We start from the raw sequence: 24249 nt of genomic DNA, 5'->3' as shown, positions 1-24249 counted from the left end.
TATCTCCAATATTGTCATTAACATTTACTTTTACTCAATTAAACCGTTAGAATTTATCTGAAGCAATAATGTCCATCTATTTGGAAAAGTCAAACATTTGAAATCGAAGGACGAGGTGTGACCATTTTGCACACCAAAGAAATCAGTCATTAACACTGTGGTTGCTCAGCATTCAAGTTGAAAGTTTTAATGGTTTGATCACTCCAGGATACCTTTTTTACAACAGCCAGTTCCACTGACCACGCTTTATGTCAACAGACGGATTAGACAATAGGAACTTGCCAAAAGTAAAGGACCCAGTATTTTATACAGTATCAGTTCTGATCCATTTCTAAGGGTTTTCAGGTAAAAACGAATTAATTACAGAAACAGGAACAAAGAACACATTTTGGTCAGAGGCAGGAATCTGCAACCAAAAAGTTGATCCATGGAAAACACTGAGCAATGACAGTGAGTGTGTACACAGCCTGTGTTGTGCAAGGAAATCAAGGTTGTGTAGCAATGTGGGCTATTTGGATCTTGGCATATTTTCTACAATTAAGGCATGGCACCTTTATGGAGTGCTAGGCGCTATTAGCTTTGGGCTGTTATCACAAAGGGCTCTTCCCAGCCCTTTGTGATAACGGCACAATGCTTGCACACGCGCATATATATATATATATATATATATATATATATATATATATATATATATATATATATATATATATATATAATAACTAATAACCGGAGAGGAGATCATTTAGTAGGTGGGACATGTCCTGTCATTGGGCCTTTCCAGACATGGCGGCGGCGCTAGCGGCCTCCTGCTGCTGTAGCTGGAACTCCTGTCTCAACTTGGCCTTCTTCTCCATGTTCTGGCCTGTCAGAGACTCATGTCGACCCGCTGCCTGCCCACCGCCACAGGGAAACCAGGTGAGAGGCCAAATGGATACGGCCATACTTGACACCATTGTAGTTATTGTACAGATATCAGGTCAGAACTGTTCAACATGTATACATCAGTGTAGTCCATCGTTCCTCATGAACTTGGAAGAAGAGGACCAAGAAGACCATTTGAAACATTGTTTGCTCTGAGGAGGCAGTTTACCAAACCAACACAGAACCCATGTTGACTCTTACCCGTTTGCCTAAAATGACCATTATCAAGCAGGCAGCTATTGTGGTCACCATCATGCCGTAGCACACCTTCACTCTCATCCGATTCCTTGAGGCATCGATCATCTCAAACCTGGAGCAACAGAGTGAACCACTGTTAAATTAATAATGAAACACCTGCCTCACAGACATCTGATTTAGCCATTTATAGCAGACGCCTTTATCCAAATAAACAAATTAAAAATTGAAGCTGAGAACAACCATGATAATTAGGCAATCTTAGCCAAACTGATAATGTTGTATTTTTCCACTTTGGGCAGACTAAGTGCAGAGTCCTTGGACAAGTGTCTGTAATAAATTCAGAGCCCCATGTTATACAGGATGAGCTGGGTGTGGGGTCTTAATAATAATCCATCAAAACAGGAGATAAGGTCTACTGATTACTCAGGATAAGTGAATTACCGACTGCTGCAGACAAGAGGCCTTGTTTGAAATACAGTCACCCAGAAGCACCATAAACTGGAACTGCATTACACCAATTACAATTGTAGATTGGCGTAGATGTAACTTGATTGAATCCTATAAACCAATAGAATGCTAGACGTGAGTAGGTCTGATGTAAATAGGAAAGGACACTCACGACACAAACTCTGGGATCTGGTCGGCGCTCTTGAAACGCCCAGACCAGATCAGAATCTTCTTATCCATGTCTGAGGGTCTGTACCCAGGCAGCTTGAATCCCAGGTGGGCTGCAGGACAAAGAGTACCATAAGACCAGGAGAAGACAGTGGGTTTATCAATGCCCGTCATCATTACAATGCCTTTCTCATAGGACTTCACAGGGACACATAAGAATATCCCACAACTCTTAAACTTTCAAATAATATACCAGGTAAATCCCAAGAATAGGCAGAATATTAGTATCTATGGATGAAATAATCCAGGACAGGCAACCAGTTTGACTCATGTTTCGACTTCCGCTGCTCGGTTCATGATCCTCAGGGACAACAAGGGAAGTTTACACAGCTTCAATGCCAATAGCAAGCATCAAATAATCACAGACGGATGGCCTGTATGAATAAACAACTGTGGGGATAAGGTCATGCGAATATAAGGATGTGCATTTCTTTGAATTTAATATATTTTCGTATGAGAAAAGGCTGGAGAAAAGGCTGAATACGAAGCTGTCAGGGGGTATATGTGACGTGTGTGAGAACCCAACTGTTGGCAGGAGCTGTAGCTGGAGGCTCCGCTTTGGTCTCCTGGGGTTTGCTGCACAACGTTCTCCTGCTCGCATCCACCACCTGCCTGCGCCATTGACCTGCACGGAAACCATCATTGAGAGTCACGTAGAGCAAAATGTAACGAAAAAGAGCTTTTGTATCAGCATCTACAGAGTTAAATTGTGGAATAAGTTAAGTGTGGAAGCACAGAAAAGCCAAAGCATAAGACAGTTCAAAAACAAATATAAAGACATCGTCTTCACAAAGTACAGAAATTTAGAAAAGCCTCTGTAACATTGACATATGTAGACTGTAGTTTGTAATATACATGGTATTTGTATTTGTAATATCTATATATATAGTAACTTATAATATACATGTATAGGTATTTATAATGTAATATAGATTGTTTATAGTATATATATATATATATATATATATATATATATATATATATATATATATATATATATATATATATATATATATATATATATAATTGTTTACAATATTTGTGTGTGATTATAGTGACTATTTATAAATATACGTAGATATATATGCGTAGATATATATATATACACACACACACAATTATTCTGTATTCATATTTGTATGCATTATTATACTGACATGTTGGTGACATCTATCCAAGCTAAATTGATCTATTAAGGGGTAGGACTAGATACTTTTTTTTACTTCCTCCTACCCGCTTTCGAGCATGTAGAATTTTTTTCGAAATAAAGACAATCAATCAATAACTGTCCATGCCCAAACCTGCTAAGAGCGCCACCTACAATAGCCATGGATAGGAATTTATATTTTAGCCCCCTCTTCTCGGTTGGTGTTTTTGAAAGGCGGGCAGTTTATTATATTATTTTGGTACATCACAATGTGCGTGGTGCGGGTGAACGCCAAGTTAACCAATCCAAATCGAACGTTAATCCTTGTGTAAATTAACCGATCAACTTGTAGAATGAGCCATCACAGGACGCGGTCGACAAAAGGTCATCACCAGGACCAGTGTCACCAGTGTCAACACTGGTACCAGTATCACCACCATGATGAACCATTAATACGTTGGCCTACCAAGTTACGTCGGCGAATAATTGTTAAATAGCGCTGATAGTAGAACGACCTCAACAACACACGGACACACACGGGGCTCATACCTGCGACGCTGAGGAGACTCCGACCTCTCATCATGTTCATTTCTGCAGAGGACTCTTAAAGTTGCACTGGGAATAAACCAGTGGACTGGTGACAGTGGAGGAGTGGACCAGTCGAACTGCAGACTGTTTTGTTATGACATATTCAAGAGCAGTAGGCAGGACCCCTGGGATACGGGTTGGTGTCCGCAGTGCCTTGTTAGAATGATACGTTTAATTCATCCACGGCATGGAGGATAAGGCTGTGTAACCAAGTATTATGTTTCAAGCTGCTATACATGTTGAAGAGAATAATAATCTTAATGCATATCTCATGCATTTTTCAGACTTGTGTATGATAACGGAACGAGAAACTTGCCTTCATACATGTACCGTCGATCATATAATGGTACATGTACATATATGTAATAAGCTCCAAATGATAAACATATAAACGAAGGACTCTAATAATTATAATATAGGATAGGATTTCAGATTCAGAAAATATATTGACTAAACTAGGTTAGGTCAGGCATACATTCAGACACCTCGTGAAGGACCCTGCATTCACCATGGCGGCGCCCGGTGAACCTTTAAACTGTGAGGACTTCTCAATGTTTCAGGTAATAAACAATATATCAGTACCAAAGTCTGATGAAAAGTCTCGTGAAAACATGCACCTAAATACAGACTTTACGGCCCAGTCGTATCTTTTCCTGAATGAAATATGTTGTCTTTATTCTGGAAATCCAATGTTGTGTAACCGCACTTCATTATAAATTTGAGGAAAAGTAATGGTTTTAGGGATTATCATTGAAGACTATCTATGAATACATCTACCGATCTGCAAATACATATGTTCAACTGGACCTATCAACACCAACGTTATGGTGACGACTGTCATTCTTCAATTTCTCTCTGGGCTATTAAGTTTAAGACGTGGAATTATAGGTGCTCCATGCACCGTGTTGTAAATGGAAGTCATTGTCAACAATCTACTTTTATTTTAATTAAAAAAGGTACACTTAGCGAGACGGTAACTGAGCGTTCGTGGTGTTCTGTCTTATCTCTTGTTTTGGATCCCCTCTGTAAGAAAAAGAAAGCGGCGAGCTCGGGAATCTGTGTGCCTCAAGCAGTACAATCAGAGAGATAGAACGTTCATTGACATACTACATAAAGCATGTCTACAGTTTGTTCAAGGGAAAATCCCTCACCTGCCGTGTGAGTCCAGACCGCAATCGTCCACCGTTTTAGAACAGCAGTGAGAGTCTCGGGGCTAAGGTAAAGTGAGGTAAAATGGACACAAACGAAGAAGTTTAAATTGACCAGCAGAGATTGTAATGATACATTGATGATGACACAACACATACTCGATGATGACAAGCAACGCAACATACCTGCAGTGTTTGGTGCAAGAGTAGAGAATTATGTAATGGAATTTCCATGATGATACACAACTAAACCTGTGTGTGTCAGGAGGCCCTGAGGGTGATCCGGACCATCGACGACCGCATCGTCCATTCCCTGAACACGAGCGTCCCCACCGTCTCCTTCTCAGGCAGAGTGGACGCCACTCAGACATGTGAAAAACTCTACCAAACGGTCAGCATGGATACCACTAGAATAAAAAAAATAATCCACCTTCATTTCTATCTGCCTGTCTCTAGTTGTTTGCCAATGCTATTGTGAAAACGTTTTGCTGCTTTTCATTACGTTCTGCAGATGATGGAGGCCCATCTGAGCAGAGACAAAGCCATCAAGGCGTGTTTAGCCCAGACCTCTGAGGCAATGGGACACTTGAGAGAAGAAAGGACAAAAGATGCTGACAACCTTGCAGTACTTAAACAGCTTAGAAAAGAGCAAACCAAGGTAATCCCTCATCCCAAAACAATGGGGCGCCACAGAGCCAAGGTTGCAACGCAACTGACAGAATTAAACTCAACCTTCCACAATATAATATAATAATATATTTTTAATGTCCGCTCATGTTGAGTGAATCGAAATTCTGGATGCATCAAACACTGTCTCTAAAATAGTCTTTCCTCAGAACCGTAAAGTATATTGTCTGTCTTAACAAATTGACTCTGTCCTCCACTGAAGTTTGGGGTTTATCTGCTGATGCGAACACACTTAAACACCCATTCTGAAATCCATGAGGGCACAATGGCCTTGAAGGAATGACAATCTCACAAAATAATCTTGTTCCTACACATGAGGTGTTTCTTTCCATTGTTGATCTTCCCCTTTCTCCTTCCAGTTGAAGCTAATGCAGTCAGAGTTGAATGTTGAGGAGGTGATCAATGACAGAAGTCTGAAGGTAACAGTCTCTCAAACATATTGAACCATCCATTTAAAATGAATAGGCCATAGCCACTCAGTCAATGTATGACTGTTGTTGAATTCCCTGATGATTTCAATGGAACTCTTCACTTTGATTCATTCAATTAAATTTATCCTCACTAATTCTTCAATGTAGGTTTTCAATGAAAGATGCAGAACTCACTACACGCCCCCTAAGGTGAAGTGACTTGAGTCTGTGTACGGTTCAGAGAGCTGCCCCCAGACCAGCACTATTCTGGAGCTACCTAGAAACGAAGCCGGGACCCCGTCTGCTCTCCCAGCCCTCCCATCACTGTGGCCCCTCATCCCGATCCAGAGAGCTGCTTGGACCCTGACCCTGTACTGCCATAAACAAACTGGAAAGACCCCCACCTCCCTTTCAGCGGGGGAGGGTTCCCCTCTGTCTCTCCTCGTCTGAAAGGCATTGTATGAAAAATTGATTTATTTTATATAAATATATACATACTTAAATGCTTTCTGGTGCTTTCTGTGATATAAGCCCTCTCCCCCAGAAATTGTGGAGATAGAATTTTTTCTTTTTTTTTAAGAGACATGTCATCGCCATCATCACATTATGTGTTGGCCCAAAACAAATGGAGGAATTATCTTTGTTGAAGTTGAGTTGATCACAATGGTCCATACCCCTCCCACCTTTAGGCTCATCTGATCACAATTGTGTACACCTCATAAAACTGCTCTCAAGAGAGGCAAGGTACTGACTGTACATATTAAGGACTGGTCAGAGAATGCTTGCCTGTCTCTTCAGGGCTGTCATTTTGTCACAAAAACATTAAGAACAATTTCTTATTTACAGCATTGATCTGGTCCAAGTGGCCCCAACAGGAATCAAGGTACAAATAAAAATTACACAACGGATATACAAATGCACAGCCTATGTACAGAAACAAAAATAGAACACAAATGTAAATGAATGCGACGAGTGTAAAAGGGCTGGACAGGGTTTAATGAATAAAAGACAACCAAAATAAATGGATGTGTGTGCGTGCGAGCACACGTGCATGTGTGTATGCGAGCAGATGCGTGTGTCTGGGTGGAAAAAAAATCTAATATAAACGCAAGCGGTGTTTAACGGGGTCTGAGCAAAATTAAAAGTCAAGACACTAATGGAAGATATATAAATGACAAATAATTATGAAGGAAAGATGATGAAGATGTTCCACTTAATGCAATACTGTGCCTCGGCTTTCAGGTGAGCTGCAAAGCAATGGCCGAATGTCAGGTTCAGCACCCTATAATCGGGATTCGAACTCTCAACCTAAGAATCTCCTGTACAAGGCATTATCCCCATTGAGCCACTGATAAACCTGAACTGCAGCCTCATTCACATGTTCAAAATGTCTATTGATAACCATACAACATCCAGAAACCTCCAAGCACACATTTCTCAAGTGAATTAAGGGCTTTCTTCAAAGCATATACCTGAGAAAGCTTTGAAATTCTGGGGAAATTAAACCTTTGGAGTCAAGAACACTAACGGAAGAAATATAAATATGACAGTTAATTATGAAGGAAAAATGGTTAACAAAGAAGTTCCCCTGATGCCATACTGTGTCTTGGCAGTCAGATTCTTGGAAACTAATGACCCGGAATGTTGATTGCCTGAGGAATTTCAGGTGTTGTTCAATGTTGTGTTTCTTAAATGAGTGGCAATGACAGAATGTCATGTTCAGCTTGTTCATAATGCTCTAATCAATAAGGGTGCCGAAGACCAGGGGGAAAAAGATGCATCTGATTTTAGAGATTAATATGATGAAAGAATTTTGAGTCCAGGTCAATCTAGTAAGGAGAAATAAGGTTAGTTCATATTTTTTTAAATAGCGCCACCTTTTTTTGGGTGTAGTACCACAATTTGGGTTCATGGGTAGTGGGGGGTATTGGTATCCACCTAATAATAGTCTTTATACAATAACAAAATGGTCCTAAAAGAAAAATGGGCTAACTGCTCCAACTTTATAGGCCAGTATTTCTCAAATGGAACTAAATAAAACTAATTCTGTTTGATCGAGTCCTTCAGGAACAACAGAGAAGAGCAAGAAGTGCATTTTATCTTATGTGCCTAAACACTCAATGCTCTGTTCATTGTAGTCTTTCAGAGCAAATGTGTTTTTCTTTGTATTTTTGGTCTTTCTCTCATTGCTTTGTTTATGTCAGACATGCTAATCAGATTTGCTTTTGCACCAGTATCTAATTTCAGTGTAAATATAGTCCCATTTATTTGTAGTGGTGCTATCCATTTATCATCTTTAACAGAAAAGATCTGAAATTCTGGTTTCTCTTCACATTTCACCGTGCCAACAAAAAATATTTGGCTCAGTGTCCTCCACAACATGAACAGATTTTCCTTTTTGTTTCTCTATTCTTTTTGAAAAACATTGTATTTTTTGGTAACTGGGCCGAGTAATTAAAACATGTTAATCCGCTGGTCCACTAGGTGGCAGCAACTCTGTTACGGTTGAGTTAACCTATAGTACAGCACACAAGTTCAGTCAGTGATGTGCCCCGGTTTTGCCATGTTAAATTAAGCTGCACCCTGTTCGTCAGGAACGAAATAAAGCTCCTTCAATGTGCAATAAGAAGCCTCCCATGAGTTACTACATAAATGGCGACGAGGATAAACTAAAGCCGGTGCCTCGTGGGGATGCAAACAAACAGTAAGACTCTGTAAAGTTGCTGCGTTAGCATTAGCGAATCCGAATCCGAATCGGACGTTACTCGGAAATAATCATGGCAGCGGCCTTGGTAGGGAGCACCGCTCCGTTCCACAGTAGCTGTGTTCGAAGTCGTTCCCTATTCACTCACTCACTATTCCCTATATAGTGTTCATGATATAGTGCACTACATAGGGAACGAACAAACGAGAATTCGGACACTACGCTGAACATTTCTAAGCGTCATTTGCGTCAGTAAATGCGTCGGGTATTTATGTGACGCAGACAGATGCACCCACATCATGTAAACAAACGGGCACTCATGAAGAAAACTGGAGGTTGTATTGATGTTAAATGTTACATTTCCTTGATCAAGGTTGTTTTTATTAATTTTTAATGTTACATTTTCTATGTTGAATCCCAAATAAATTGTTGACATTTCTAAACGAAAGCCGGAGAATCCCATCATTAAATGTATTCGTTTTCGCAGTTATTCAGCTTCTTCTCCTCCAGAAAAACACGACCGCATTGCATTGTGGTATACGGGAGTAACATGTAGGGTACATCGTATGTACACTACAATTTTGGGTATTTTAAGTGCACTAGTGCATGAAATTAACCACTGAGAATTCGAACACCACTACAAAATGGCGAGCATCCCTATATAGTGCACTATACCCGTGATAGGGAACGATTTCGCACACACAGCTAGTGAGACGCAGACGTGAGAAGAATATTGTGAGGGTTTCCACCATTTTATTTAAGCTAATGAAATCACAGATGCAAGTCGGCAGAAAGCTATATTGCTCAGTTCAGTGGGAAGTCAGACGTACAGCCTTGTGAGGAACCTTGTCAGTCCCGCCAAGCCCGGAGACGAGACGTTTGCCGAACTGGTCAAGATTTTAAAGGAACATTTCAACCCCAAACCCAGCGAGATTGAGCAGTGGCTCAAATTTAATTCCAGACATAGGAAGCTTGAGAAAACTGTAATGGACTGACGTGGATTATGCCGGACCGTTCATGGGAAAAATGTTTTTTGTGCTCATAGATGCACATTCGAAATGGATGGACGTGTATCCAGAGAACTCTGCCACCTCAGCCACCACAATTGAGTGCCTGCGTACCAGTTCCAGTAACCATGGACTGCCTAAGTTGTTGGTGTCTGATAATGGCACTTGTTTCATCAGCACAGAGTTCAACGTGTTTCTAAGTAAAAATGGAATCCGTCATGTGACCTCTGCACCCTACCATGCCTCCAGTAACGGGTTAGCAGAGAGAGAGGGGTACAAAAAGAGAATGATGAAAAAATGTCCAGAAGGCACGCTGACAGCTAAAGTAGCCAGAGTGTTATTCATCTACAGAGTGAACCCTCACACTACAACAGGCCTTTCACCAGCAGAGCTGCTTCTCGGGAGGAAGCTATGTTGCACTTTGGATTCAATCCACCCAGACCTAAACAATAGAGTGCAGAAAAAACAAGAAAGACAAATAAAATCATCTACAAAAAGGCAGAAGAACGCTGGTTTTAAACAGGAGATTCAGTGCTGACCCAAAACTTCAGTTTTGGAACCCAAGTGGATTCCAGGAATCATTGAGTCAGTGACGGGACCAGTGTCATACAAGGTGATGCTGGGTGATGAGAGGATAGTGAGGAGACATGTGGATCAGATTCATGCTCACCACCAGAGACCAGAAAGAGGCAATGAAAAAAACAGACTGTTTCAACTCAGCCCAACAAAAAAGATGAAGCATGGCTGGATGCTGAGGAGGCTGTGCTCAGTGGTGACCAGTTGGAAGATCCAGCAGCAACAGAAGCTGTTGTAACCCTTTTGGCAAGTGAAGAGACTGGCCAAAAGGGAAACTAAGTTGCCCAGTTATCTTAAAGACTCCCAGTTGAACTAAGAGAAAGAGACTCATTGATAAGGGGGTCTTAATATCAAACAAGAAAATAAACTGATGGGTTTGTATTGTTAGAATGTTCCTAATTATTTTTTTCTTTTAAATTAAAACATGTTAATCCACTGGTCAACTAGGTGGCAGCAACTCTCTGTTGTTAAGGTTGAGTTAACCTATAGGAAAGCACAGAACAAGTTCAGTCAGCAATGTGCCCCAGTTTTGCCATGTTAAGTTAAGCTGCACACTGTGTTCGTCAGGAACTAAATAAAGCTCCTTCAATGTGCAATAAGAAGCCTCCCGTGAGTTACTACAGTATTGCAAAGTGGTTCTTACCATAGGCAGGATATTGACCCGGTTTATGCTGTGTGCCACATATTTTGCAGGTGGATGAGTCCAACTTCTGTCTGCTTTGCACACTGCTATGTGCACTGCGACAAGCATTTTCGAAAAAAAAAAGGTCAGATCCGCTTCTCTTAAAAAAGCGGATCTGCTTTGCTTCTTTTTGGTGGACACGGCCCCTTGGTGCACTCACACTAGGCCATCTGGCCGTGGCCTTGGCCGTTTTCACACCTAACCGTGCTCAAATCTGCCAGTGTGAGTGTGGCCAGTCTGGCCAGGCCAGGCCAACTTGGCCACTTCGGAGAGGTGTGCTGCTACGGTACGGGCCGCCGCGGTACAGATGCTACTGAGCCCACACGCGCACACGCACGGCTACGCAACCTGAGCTGGAAGACGTATAGTCCATGCGACGACCATGGACATAATAAAGGCGACGAGCCTTCTTTCCCATTAAACGGTAAACATGGCGTCAAGCGGTTCAACTGTTGGATCACATTGGTCCCATAGAGAAGTCGAGTGTCTGTCAAAGTGCGAACTGTGTTCTCTGTTGTTGTCCATTGTTGTTAAAACTCTGACTGGCGGCAGACTTTATTATGGTCCGGACGCTTGGTTATGACTTGTTACGATGTGATGCCGTGTGTACAAGACCCTACCGTGGCCAGGCCACAGCCAGATGGCCTAGTGTGAGTGCACCCATAGTAGCCTTTCTCTGACCTTTTTGTCTCCAACTCCAAACACAATCTGGTCTCTTACCATAGTATCCTTCAGCGTTCCAAAATTACATGACTGCTTTTATCTTCAGGTCAGTCAGAAAACCATCAAAACTTTCACCTTGCGTCTGCATTCTAGAACACATATCGCGTATTATAATTTTTCTTCGGAGAACAATGAGCATCAAACTTACTCAGCAAGCATTCCAATTTTGCATCCTCATCATCCACATCTTAAAAAACAAAAGTGTTGTACACTTCCACGGCTTGTGGACCAGCCATTGTAAGCAGTAACGCTACCTTTTTTACATTCAGCTTATCATCCAGTTCCATAGTCTCGATATATAGATGAAACTGCTGATAAAAAATATGCCAACTGCTTTGGACATTCCCAGTCAGCTTCAGGTGCGCTTGTGGCTTCAAACTTTCCATAATTTCGCCGTTCACAATCCGCTTCAATCCTCAGATTCTGAATTCAACATAGTTTTACTCCTACCTTTTTCTGTTCATTTCAATCAAGTACTGTATTTTTTATATTATCTTTTTATTTTGATCCAGGGAATCCAATACAACTGTGTTCTCTTTTAGGCCCCGTCCACACGGGTGAAAAAGATCAGTTTCCGTTTTATGAGGTACAGGAATATCTCCGTAAAGACGGATTCATTGCGAAACCGCATTGAGCTGTAGAAATGCTATAGTACACATTCCAGGCCATAAGGGGCGCTGCTTCTGCTACAGAACTCCAGCAAAAGAAGTAAGAGGCAGAGGAGAGCATGCGCATAAATCCCGCGCGCTGTTTGCAAACATACCCTCCTGGTAGTGCTTCGTTGGATCGAAATAGATTTTGGGCCCGTCCACATGGGCGAAAATGATCTTTTCCCCTCCTTGTTCCTTTGATACGTTTCAGGACTATCTCCGTAAAGAGAGCTGTAGAAAAACTATAGTAAAATACTCAAGGCGCTGGTTCTCCACCAAAAAAAGTGGAGCTCATCAAGCCTGCGCGCATCCAGCCTGCGCGCTGATATGCAAACATTCAGTCGAGGAGGAGATTAAACCTTTTAAATTGAACATAAATCATTTTTAATGTACAGTTAGTGATTAAATATATTTAATCACTAACTGTATATATATATCTATATTTAAAGCTACAAAAAGAATACAAATAAAAAATGCAACGCAACTCTAACGTCGCCCAGCGGGAGGGGGGGGGGGGGGGGGGGATTCCACATGTTCTTATTCTACTAACTCACCAATAGTCTGATTAAACTGACACCTAGTGGCCTGTAGGTGAAATACTACAAATCATCACAGATGCTAGTAGACCAGGCAGATGGCTGGAGGCTGGATGCTAGTAGGCCAGGCAGGTGGCTGGAGCTGGATGCTAGTAGGCCAGGCAGGTGGCCTACTTCTCCAGCTTGGGCTGGAGCAGTAAGTCTGCTGCTCCAGCTTGGGCTACTCCTGTGTCTAGCTGGGCTGCTGGGGCCTGGGGAAGCTAGTGTAACCGAGTTCCTGTTAAGGACTCCTATTTTGAAGGAGCAGAACGGAAGTGTCTGCGTGTGGGTCGCTGTTTTGACTGTGTGTGGGGAGCGCGAAAATAATAAAGAGGATCGCCCCGTTCAGTGAGTGGAGTTGTTCGATTCTTCTTTTATGTTGCCCAAATAGAAACAACAATAAAACGCTCGGTTACATTGGTGCCAGCGGTGGGATTACTTCTGTTCTGACATCGAAAATAAATGAAACGGACGAAACTGTTGGGAATAGTGGTGAAAAGTTTAGTTGAGTAATCAATCACTTCTAGCGCGGTTAGTTTAGCTTTACACAGTTTAGCTAGTACGCATGGAGAGTCCGGGATGCGTCCAGCGTGAGGACTTAAGCCTTCATCTCAGCGTCGTTGTGAACTCCATTAAAAAGAGCTACATAAATTAAATTAAATAAGCAAAATGTGGAAGTTTAAAAAGGACCCGTTGGACTACACGCAGCGCTGCAGGGAAAGGTCGTTCTCCAGCAACATAAAGATTGAACTTCCACCGCCCTTTGCAGGAGAGGAAAAGCAAAGCTTCTCCTGCTGGGCCAGGCAGTATGAGGTTGCCGTGAAGGCGCTAGTGGGAGGCACCGAAAGTGACTATGACTTTGAAGTGGTCAGGATTTTACCAACGCGTCTGACCAAAGCTGCTTTTCTGTTATGGGATAGTCTGCCCGCAGCCGTTCAGGCCGACTATAATGCAGTGAAGGAGAGGTTGCATGAAGCTTTTGGACAAAAACATTTTCTGGACTGTTTCAGAGCGAACATCGCTGCCCGCCTCCGTGCTCCGGGCGAGAGCTTGGATGTGTATGCAGCGGAAATAAGTAAACTAGTTCTGGAAGCATTCCCAGGCTACGGCGACGTAGCTCAGAGAGAAGAGAAGTTTCGCAGGTTTCTGGCGGGGCTCGACCCGGTCCTGAGAGCTAAATGTCACGAACAGGGGGCAACTGATCTGAGTGAGGCCCTTATCATTGCCGGCCGACGTGAGATGGCTATGGCAGCACTCTGATACGCCAGACTCCGACTGGAGGAGGTGCAGCAGCCATGGTGCACTCCATATCTGATGGAGGTGGCTTGTACAGAAACATGGACAGACTGACTGAAGATATGAGAGAAATGAGGGTGGAAATGAGACGAATGGCAGAGGAAAACAAGAAACTGAAATCCAGCGGCTGGGAAGATGAAGGAAGACTCTCTCACCCAGTGCGTGGAGGCCAGTGCCAGTGTATGTGTGGTGAATAAGGCTGCCAGTCGCGTCGCCCGAGGGATGACCACAGGTGGCGCTCACCTGACCGTGGCTGGCGTGAACGAGAAGCGGAAGGAGGTCCCGGCGGAAAACAGGATTACAAGGCGTCCTTTGGTGACCGAACCCCCTCTCCAACTTGGCGGGACCCTAGACCTACCAGAGGCTCCTTCCAGGATGATTCACAGAGGAGAGGAGTGCGTTTTCTCTCACCCAAGAGGGAGGATCCTGCCAACCGTTCGGGAAAAGAGATGTAGCTGATGTTACGGCCCAAACGTCAGCTACCGCACTTTGGGGCCCTTTTGAGCGAGCAATGCTTCTCTCCTCAGCAGGTAACATCCAATTACATGACACAACAAACCAGCAGCATACCTCATATGTAAGGGGCAGCATTGAAGTGACCGAAGTCAATATACTAGTGGTCTCAGGAGCCACAGAGTCATTTGTCAGTGCTGATTTTCGCATGTCAGTTCCGGCACTACTTAAACGTCCCTTAAAGGTTGCATCAGCGATTCTGGTTGCCCTGACTTCCGTTGCGAGATTCCAAACAAACAGAGCCAGCTAGCCCCTCCCTCCGTGTTTTAAAAATGATCATGGACACGTATTTTCTTGAATGCGCCACACATACGACAATCGAAAGGTTGCATAGCCCAGGCACGAGCGCAAAACACCACAACACCCATCCCTTGTCTGTGATTGGTTGGAACACTGTTTATTTTGATTTTGAGGTGTTGGTAGTACCATTTCTTTTTGTGTGCGATCTCGGAAGCCTAGGCTACCTAGAGAGACGCAGTTTTTTGACAGCCTGCTTATGGGACGGGCAGCTAGCGGATCGTGAGGAAAAAGCAGATGAATGTGATACTTTATGTTTCAATCAGAATCGCTGATACAACCTTTAAATGCAGACTTCATTGTTGCACGTGCGGTGAATGGTCAGATGCTAGACACATTGGGCACCATTACTGCAACTCTACATTTAGGGGAAGACTCCTGGCAGCATGTTTTCAATGTGCTTAGGGGGTCCACACAAGCAGCACTGTGGGTCTTGACTTTCTTAACGTCAACCATGCACTACTGGACTATGCGGGACACTGTAATTCTCCTTTTGTGTGCCAAAGACTTGATTCCAGAGTGTTGAAATGTCTCCATTACCACTGACACAATAATACCCCCCCCCCCCCCCCCAGTGAGATGCTGGTTCAAGTAAATGTGTCCCCAGCTGGCCTCGTTGACCAGCTCCCGGACATTGTTGGCTACTTAGCACCCAACCTTCAAAACAAATGTGAGTGTGTTCAAGATTCAATACTTTATTGCTATACAACTCTGTACAAGTTGCTAGGGATTTGTTTCAGTGTGCTCATGACAGTACATGACAGTACAAGACCCACACAAAAGACACATAAAACATAGAACATAATTTCAGCCATGCAATATCCTTCCAAGGATCCCACACATAAGACATATAGCCCACTTCCACCTGGTTGACAGGCCAGGGTAAGTGCTGTATGTTTGATTAAAGTGACAGGTGCTTATAGGTGCAAGTGATGTGCAAAATGGAGCAAGTCATGTGCAAATCTGCATAAGGTTCAATAAATAAGTACAATAATAAGTTAAGAAAACTTACATTATATAAAAACAGAGTAGAAATGAGTGTGTATTATACTATACAGGGCCACTGGGGGAGTCTGCATTCCTGATATACTGGTGTAGGGATGTAGAGTTGTTAAGAGATTTAATGGTCCTGCAGTTTGCGCTGTTGAGGAAGCGGGAGGTTTTAGTTTTGATGGCCCTCAACCTTCTACCTGATGGGAGTGGATTGAAGAGGGAGTTAGCAGGGTGCAATTTATCCTGAAGAGTTTTCAAGCCTCTACTGTGGATACGGGCCTCGTAGATTTCTGACTGCAGCCAACTATCTTGGAGGCCGTATGGACAATCCTGTCTAGTCACATCCTCTGCTGGACAGTAGAGTTGCCATACCAGACTGTGATTGAGAACGTAAGGACGCTCTCAATGGTGGCTTGGTAGAACTGCTGCATCCCCTTGCAGGCCACCCCAAACTTCTTTAGTTGGCGGAGGAAAAAGAGCCTCTGGTGGGCTTTTTTAATAATAGCAGTGATGTTATCTACCCATTTCAGAGAGGAGGAGATTATTGTGCCCAGAAATTTGAAGCTGTCTACCCGTTCCACCACCGCCGCATAGATGGACAGAGGTGGAGTCTCCTTCCTCTGTCTTCAGAAGTCCACCACTAGCTCCTTAGTTTTTACAATATTTAGCTCTAGGTTGTGGTGGGAACACCATTCAGTTAATAATAATTTCCAACTTCGAATATGATTTTTGGGCAAAAGTCAAAGCCCTAGAAGATGGTAACTGTTGGGAAAAACGGTCTGTCTAGCTACTGGACCAGATAAAATGAGACGGAGAGGTAATAAAGTCTATCGGCACGAGGACCTTGGATTTATTAAGTAAAGTGGCAACGGTTATACAGAGTCATAAAGCGTGAGAAATCGAATATGTCTAAGTCCCTAATCAGCGCTGATGGTTCGTCCGGAGCTTCGCCTCCGTGGAAGGTCTGCTTCAGAAGAAGGTGAAGAGTCCCTGTGTGATGCAGTCTTATGCTGTATCCTCCTCTCGATGAGGTGTGTGCGTTTGAGGTGTGTGCGGTTCTGTGTGTTTTGGCTCCCAGGCCCTGAGAGAGCTTCGTAACGGGGAGAGTTCCTCGTGTCTCCGGTGTGATAAATTAAAACGGGGAGTGCCCCCCTGAAATGTCTCGTGTGTGATAATTTAATGTGGCTCTCAGGCCCCTGGTGTGGGCAGAGGTATCTCTTGGTTCCTCCTAACGGGGAAGAGCTCTCAAAATGTCTCCTGTGTGATAAATTAATGTGGCTCTCCCGTTCTGGAGATGATACTGGTGCATTGTCTGAGTGTCCACCATCTGCCTGCCTGGGAGATGGGGCCTTCAGCTCCGGCCTTGACCTGACTATATATTATCATGTTTGTGTGGTTGGGTTAGAGCAAGAGTTGACTATATTATAATGTGTCCATGTGATGTGCTCATCAGGCTAGGGTAGGAGTTAGCTATATTTATAATGTACATGTGATGTACTCAGCAGGTTATTTTTCCCAACATATCCCCCTCAAGTCGTCGCAAGACGACTTTTACTCATTTGGGGTACGAGGGATAGGACTCCAGCACGGGACAACCATTATAACACCATTAGAAATAACAGAAAGAAGGCAAAATGATCATAAAAACAAACAACCATGAGCATGGGACTAAAACAACTCGCTGGACCTGGTGTATGGGGAAACCACGTGGGAGAAACGCTACCCATGCTTCAGACATGGGTATGCCATACACACCCCACCTAGGGGTGGCATCCACCCCGGCCTTACATCGCGAGCAGACAATACCAACAATACTGGCAGCAGATGATACACAACAAAACCAACACCAAACCATAACAACAACAACAAAATGCAACAACAAAACTAACAGTAAACAATAACGATATAAACAAAAATGCAACAATCACACAAACACTACACAATAACAATCACAGGAAAAGAAATGCAACCATGAAACGTGTCCCTAAATAATAATAATAATGTCAGAAAGATATGAGGTACACAACGGATGGCAATCCCCCTCAACCCATCCCTAGATGACCACACACTAAGGATGTGAGGAGGAGTTAACTGGTCGTGTAACAATAAGCAATCACACGCATGGGGTATTCAGGGTAGGCCCGGGGCACGGGAACAACTGAAACCACGGAATAGTCCTGAGCGTCATCACGGGCAGGTGGTCGCAAGGCGCCACCTGAGCATTAGATCCTTTTATTCAACTGCGCTCAGGACCTCATCTGATAAACGGGCAATCAAGGCCCCTGGAATCTCGCCCGTGTGTATCCCCGAGCTCCATCTTGTTCTCCAGCCGGATCAGGTCGGGCCCCTCTGGCGGTCCCTCGTCCAAACTCTCCGGTGTATACTCGATCCCCAGGTAAGCTTGGATGGCATGGATGTACAACAGTTAGATGATCAAACATATTTTCCTTAATTCTATTTCTAATTACTCTAATGGAAGTCCCTTTTGGGACCCTCAAATGTTAAGTGAAGGCATGGGTCGACCCTTAAGCATTTCATGCGGGGTTAGATGCGTCGTTCTGTTAGTTTTCATGCGATAACTCATTAGTGTCAGTCGTAGTGCATTAGTCCTTTAATTTAGTACTCTAATTTAACTTTGTTAATCTTTGTCTCAAGCGTCCCATTCCTCTCTCCACCATACCTTGTGGTCTGAGGATTGTAGACACAGACTAGTCTTTATTCGACATGCAAATGTTGAATCACTTGAGTGTTCTCTGAATAAACGTTTTGTCTGAGCTTATTTCTGACGGAATTCCAAACCTTGTCATGACTGCTCTAGTCCAAAACTTGATTACTGTAGCCGCACTTTGGTCTTTTGATGGGACTGCTTCTACCCATCTGTTGAACACTGTGTTTTTTTTTGTTTGTTTGCAAGTATGGTGAAGAAAAAACCTTGTGTTCTAATCTTTTTTTTTTTTAATTCTCCTCAATACCTCCCCCCTTGCGCAATTGGTGCAACCAACGTCGAAACGTCTAACCTTAACCATCAGCAAACTAAAACCAATCTTTTGGGAAGGGAAATCGAAACCAGTATGTCCAAAACCAAAGCCCAATATGGGTGGGTTTACCATCAGCCGCCTGAAACCACGCTGTTCCAAAGTCATGCACTAAACCGAAAAACGTACATGCGTTAGTGGGCTTCTATACCACAAAGGTAAAATAAAATAAAACGCGACATGCCCCGTTCCAAGACCACCTCTGCTGCCAGAGCTGACATATCTGACTCCTGTTCCTCCTCCACCCTACACCCCACCCGGCACTTCCCATGATTGTTGCAGCTCGTCACTTCATGATCAAGTGAGCCAGTGCCCACAGCGACTCTGCCAAGTAATCGTGACTGTGCCTGCCTTAGGTCGTCCCGGGTGTCCAGGTGGGATCTTACCCGTCGTTGGCTAACCAGCCTTCCATACTGGCTCGCTGCAGGATGCCGTACCTGGAATACAATCAACCCCCACCCATATGGTAGTATAGATCGCAAAGTGGAGGGATGGAGACAGAGTCTTCAGCCCCATCTGACCTATGCAGCCAAGCGTGCGTAATGGATACACATCAGGGGGACTATAAGACAAAAGGTAATTTATCAGAGTTAAAATTATTGCAGCAGCAGTAGTGGCATTTGAAAGGTAAACCCACTACTTCCGAATCCAAATTGACAACATAGCACGTATGACTCCTTCCCAGCAGATGTGGCGTCAACCCACCTACTGTCCTTTACTAGGGAGATGCGAAAGAAAACAAAAATCACAATATTAAAACTTGCATTTTCAATATTGGGCGACTCTCTTTTGTCTTAACCGTTACTCAAAATCACAATTCTCTTCATAATCCTACCCGATTGCCCTTCACTATCTATTTAAATTGGACGACCTAATTAAACCTTTTATTCTACCTATTGCTTGCATTTAATGTTCTCCATATTCTGATTCACTACTATACCAAACCCAAACCCTCTATGTTGATCTTAACTAGTTTATTTCAACACTGAATTGATACATTGTTTCTATTTACTAATTAACCATATTGTTGTATCTGAAGTGTGCTTGTGTATCCCCTTGTGTACTCCATCACTCGGAGTAGGAGAGGATTCTCCCCTACCTCGGCAGCCCTGACACACACACGAGAACAGGCTCACATACGCATCCTTTCTTATTTTATTTTACTTATTTATTTTGAATGACATGTCATTGTGGATAACCTAAATTAGAAATTTGGATAACGTTTTATCATACTTATTCGGTCAAATTTTTAAGTATTGCCGATTGTTTTTTCTAAATTATAAGATCACTTTTAATAAATGTATCTATTACTTAACATAATTTCTAAAGGAAATATTTTATTTGTGTTGTTATCTTGGCACCTAGACCTCGTCAGGTCCAAGCACCAAAATAACATCCACCTATCCACGCAGAGTCCATGGGTTGGGTCTGCTCCTCCTTTGATGAGTCACTTTACCCTGGCGCCATTGAACCCATTGACTCCTGTGGAGTGTGGTGTGCAGACAATTTTTAACGCTAATTGCTCATGTTTTGGAGTCTAGATAATTATTCCTAAATCCTGTGATCACCATGTAACTTACTCAGGGACACATCAACACTCAGCTAGGAGGAGCTGGGGATCGAACTAACAACCTTGCGGTTACAAGACACCCTCTACTTCCTGAGCTAAACCGACCCCCAGCCTCCTCTCCGCTGATTTATTACCTCTGCGTCGGTCCGCGTCCGCCCTTTTTGCTTTCTTTACATTCCTCTCCCTTCTCCAAACACCTTCTCTCTCTGATCCAACCGTTGTCTCACCAGTGCTCTGTGTACCAAGATGTAATGATCTATACCACATGGTGTTCCGACACGATGCAGAGTCTCCAAGAGCCACAGAATCACCAATCCCAGCGGTGGTTCTAGGTTTTTTCTAAAACAGTGGACATGGGTTACATACAGGAACCAATTACAGAGTACATCCAAACGCACAAATAATCTATTAGGCACAATGCAAATTCAATCTCTTTCTCTCTGTTGTCTCTCTGTCCAGCCCCCACCTGCAGGTTTTTTTTTATTTTTTTTTACGTTCCTTCTCTCTAACTCTCTTTACCTCTCTTTATCTACTTCCTTTGCTTTCACAAATCTCCATAACCATTTTCACTTTCAGTAATCCTTTCCTTTCCTTTCTGGTTTATTCGTTTTTTGGACACTCTCCAAAACTAGATTTATTAATCTTAAAAAGGCCATCGAAAGATATCATTCTCCCAAAGAAAATTCTAACCGGAAAGCCTTCTCCAATCTCATCGCCACTTCTCGTTGCCAATCCACACACTCTTCCTCTTCTCTGTCTCACTCTTCACAAATCACTTCATCTGACCCCTCTAACTCAACTCAATGTAACTCTTTCTCACTCACTCGCTCACTCACTCACTCACATATACAACTTAAAATAAGAATGGAGCTATACCTATGACTTGGAGCTGTCATAGGTATTAACTGCGTGTGTTCCGAGAATCCTAAAGTTTTGGTGAATTTTCCTGCCAGGGTGAGGTGAGAGGCATAATTTGGACCTACGCGAGTGTAAGTGGTTCCAGTGTGGGCCATCATTGGCGTGCCTCTATAATTTATCAGAACCTGCAGTATTGGTTCCTCATCAGCTTGTTTTTGTGATTGCTACAAGCTGACCCTCCCCCTGTGGATTCTCTGGGCACCCCTAGTATCCCTGAGCCATAAAGGGACCTGCCTGTCCCTGGTCGCTGTTACCCTGTGTTTGCTGGGATGGAAAAGGGTTAGTAAAACAATTTCTCTTAGTATGTCCTTCCTGGTTGCACCCAAAACATATTAAAGGACCTCTGCGTTGTCCTTGGGATCCTGGTTGTTGATTGTTTCTAAACTGTCCTCGGGCCCCTGATTCTGTCCATTTTTATTTGTGGGGTTCCCATAATTATGGATGTGTACATGTGTAACAGGTGGAGTAGGTGACAGTTGGCTCTGAGGCTGTTGTACTGGGAGAGAAAATGCCAATTGTGGATATTGGTTTTGAAGTGCGCCCTGCTGGGCGGCTTGCGATATTACAGCAGCTGGTTCTAAAACACCTGTCATCCTTGACCAAAGAGATACACCCCATATTTTAATAGGTGTAGTCCTACTTGTACAGTTTATCAAGATTACTTTATTTTATTATTATTCTCCTTCTTTAATCATATCCATATTTATTCAATTATTCTTTCCTGTGTGAAAATAATATGAATCACTTAGTTAATAGCAACACCTTCTTTAGTCCAATTGCATTAGATTATCATCACTGTTGTCCTATTAAAGTATCAACGCTATTGTCCTTATAACCTCCTCATGAACTTTGATGTTCTTCATCCTGAATGATAACTGTGTCAGGATGTTCATCATCCTGAATAAAAAAAAGAAAACTAAAACTAAACTTAAAGAAAAACTAATTAGCCATAATGTGAATATCCACTGCGTGTCTCCCTGTCACTCTCTCCCTCCTTCAGGAGAACACGCCCTCTCTCCCTCCTCAGTACGGGGTGCTGTTTGGTGCAAGACAACAGATAAGGGTGGAATGTGGCTTCTCTCTCTCTCTGCGTGTCTCCCTCCCACGTTGGGTGCGGCCATAACGCCTTGAAAGCGAGTGTGCTCTGGGGGCTGGGTGTGAGAGAAACCATGGGTAGTTCCTTTTCTCGGCCAGCAGAGGGGTTGTTCAGGTGAAACCTATGGACAGAGACTACAAGGAACTTCAAACATGGCAGACAGGGAACTACAAATTTATCAAAGCCTGAAAACTCAACAGAGCTCTACCTGCATTCCTTGGATATGTGGTATTTTATGGCGTATGGCCACCACACTCTTTCAGTTGAACACACTCTATTTCCTTTCTCTGTACTGTGTGTTAGTGTGTCTCTCTGTACTGCCTGAATGGTGTAGCTCGACAAATGGGGGGGGAAATGTGTTCTCTCTCTCTCACCCTTCCTCGCTCCCCTTAGGGTCAAGCAGCAGCTAGGACCGTTAACAGATAAGCCTGGAATGCAACATCCTCAACTCTCCATCATGGAACAAGGCCTAATAACTATCTCTCACACACAAAAAGATCCTTCTGTCCCTTCATTCACAAATAACTTTTCACTTTATTATATATAACTTAATACTGCTCCCCCTTTCCAAATTTCTATATACACAAAACTAGAAGCTGACCACCGAAATTGGTACAGGCCTCGTCAGGCCGAACCAAAACACCCTCACAGGTTCTAACTTCCATATGGTTTTAGGGAGGGGAACTACAACATGAGGTGGAGTAGAGGACTTCAAATATGGTGGACGGGGACCTCAAATGGGAGGACTACACATATGGGAAAGGGGATTACCCTCTGGGCCTGAAAACCATACAGAGTCCCTTCTCGTGGTCCTGAAACAGCCGTTCATTGTTAGAAAAACACGCACTCTATCGCTACCTCCAACTGTCTAGAGGGAAAATGGTCCCTCTCGATCGTCCTCCGACTTTAGCTCTCCTTGCTATCTCTCCTTGCTATCTCTCTCTCTCCCTCTCACACCAACACACACACACACACACCTAAACAGACCTTTCTCATTCTGTCTCCTCCAAACGCACACACAGAAACATCACCTCTTGCGTACACGCGCACAGAGACGCACACAGCCTTTCTCACTCTGTCTCCTCTAAACGCACACACAGAAACATCACCTCTTGCGTACACGCGCACAGAGACGCACACAGCCTTTCTCACTCTGTCTCCTCTAAACGCACACACAGAAACATATCAACAGACTTCTCGTTCTGTCTCCCGCAGACGCACACACAGAAACATATCAACAGACCTTTCGTTCTGTCTCTCACAGACGCACACAGAAACATAACAACAGACTTTTCATTCTGTCTCCCACAGATGCACACAGAAACATATCAACGGACCTCTCATTCTGTCTCTCGCAGATGCACACAGAAACATAACAACAGACTTTTCATTCTGTCTCTCACAGCCTCTTACACACACAGAAACATCACCTCTTGCGTACACGCGCACACACGGAGTCGCTCACAGCCTTTCTCTCACTCTCACGCGCATACACACTGTCTCTCTGTCTCTCTCTTTCACCCATGCTCTCCTATTCTTCCACCCACGCCGACTCTCGTTCTCGACTCCGTACACACGCACTTGCTCTCTGGTCGTGAAGGTGGGGGTGAGAGGTCTCTGCTATCCCTAGTCTGCGTCAGTTCAGGTGTCTGTCCGTCAGTCCCCGCATATGCAATGAATATATGGCCAAGAAATCGTTGTGCTTCTTCGGGCGCCTCAGATTCACTTATCAAGGGCGGCGAGCCTTAGGCCTCGAGGGTGTTCTTTCACCACGCAACGAGCCTAGTTTATCTTATTCTCTCTGTGTGTCACTCATGCCCTAGGCACTGTTTCCTCTGCA

At 43.5% G+C, this 24249-nt stretch overlaps 2 protein-coding genes across 2 annotated transcripts in view; one reads left to right on the top strand and one right to left on the bottom strand.

Moving 5' to 3' along the window:
- Positions 1 to 721: 721 nt before the first annotated feature.
- Positions 722 to 24249, bottom strand: part of fam162a (family with sequence similarity 162 member A) — a 50491-nt gene continuing 26963 nt past the window's right edge. Inside the window, exons 2-6 of the mRNA XM_060044474.1 lie at positions 3491 to 3575; positions 2321 to 2419; positions 1739 to 1847; positions 1123 to 1231; positions 722 to 890 (exon numbers count right to left, since the gene is read on the bottom strand). Of these exons, the coding sequence (XP_059900457.1) occupies positions 765 to 890; positions 1123 to 1231; positions 1739 to 1847; positions 2321 to 2419; positions 3491 to 3530 (483 nt within the window). The 5' untranslated portion in view covers positions 3531 to 3575 and the 3' untranslated portion in view covers positions 722 to 764. The remainder of the gene's footprint in view (positions 891 to 1122; positions 1232 to 1738; positions 1848 to 2320; positions 2420 to 3490; positions 3576 to 24249) is intronic.
- mix23 (mitochondrial matrix import factor 23) lies at positions 3974 to 6277 on the top strand. The gene is made up of 5 exons (XM_060044476.1): positions 3974 to 4089; positions 4943 to 5068; positions 5189 to 5335; positions 5724 to 5783; positions 5943 to 6277. Exons 1-5 carry the CDS (start codon positions 4039 to 4041, stop codon positions 5991 to 5993), a joined length of 435 nt encoding a protein of 144 aa, XP_059900459.1. The 5' UTR covers positions 3974 to 4038; the 3' UTR covers positions 5994 to 6277.

This window comes from Gadus macrocephalus, chromosome 23 (assembly GCF_031168955.1).
Source record: "Gadus macrocephalus chromosome 23, ASM3116895v1".
Lineage (NCBI taxonomy): Eukaryota > Metazoa > Chordata > Actinopteri > Gadiformes > Gadidae > Gadus > Gadus macrocephalus.
The sequence above is the reverse complement of the archived record's forward strand: the minus strand, read 5'-3'. Positions and strand labels throughout refer to the sequence as shown.

Bases quoted from the DNA above. Each gene is read 5' to 3' on its own strand.
- mix23 (XM_060044476.1), top strand. From the start codon at position 4,039: ATGGCGGCGCCCGGTGAACCTTTAAACTGTGAGGACTTCTCAATGTTT. The intron at 4,090-4,942 runs GTAATAAACAAT...TGTGTGTGTCAG, and splicing joins AGGACTTCTCAATGTTTCAG to GAGGCCCTGAGGGTGATCCG. The intron at 5,069-5,188 runs GTCAGCATGGAT...TACGTTCTGCAG, and splicing joins GTGAAAAACTCTACCAAACG to ATGATGGAGGCCCATCTGAG.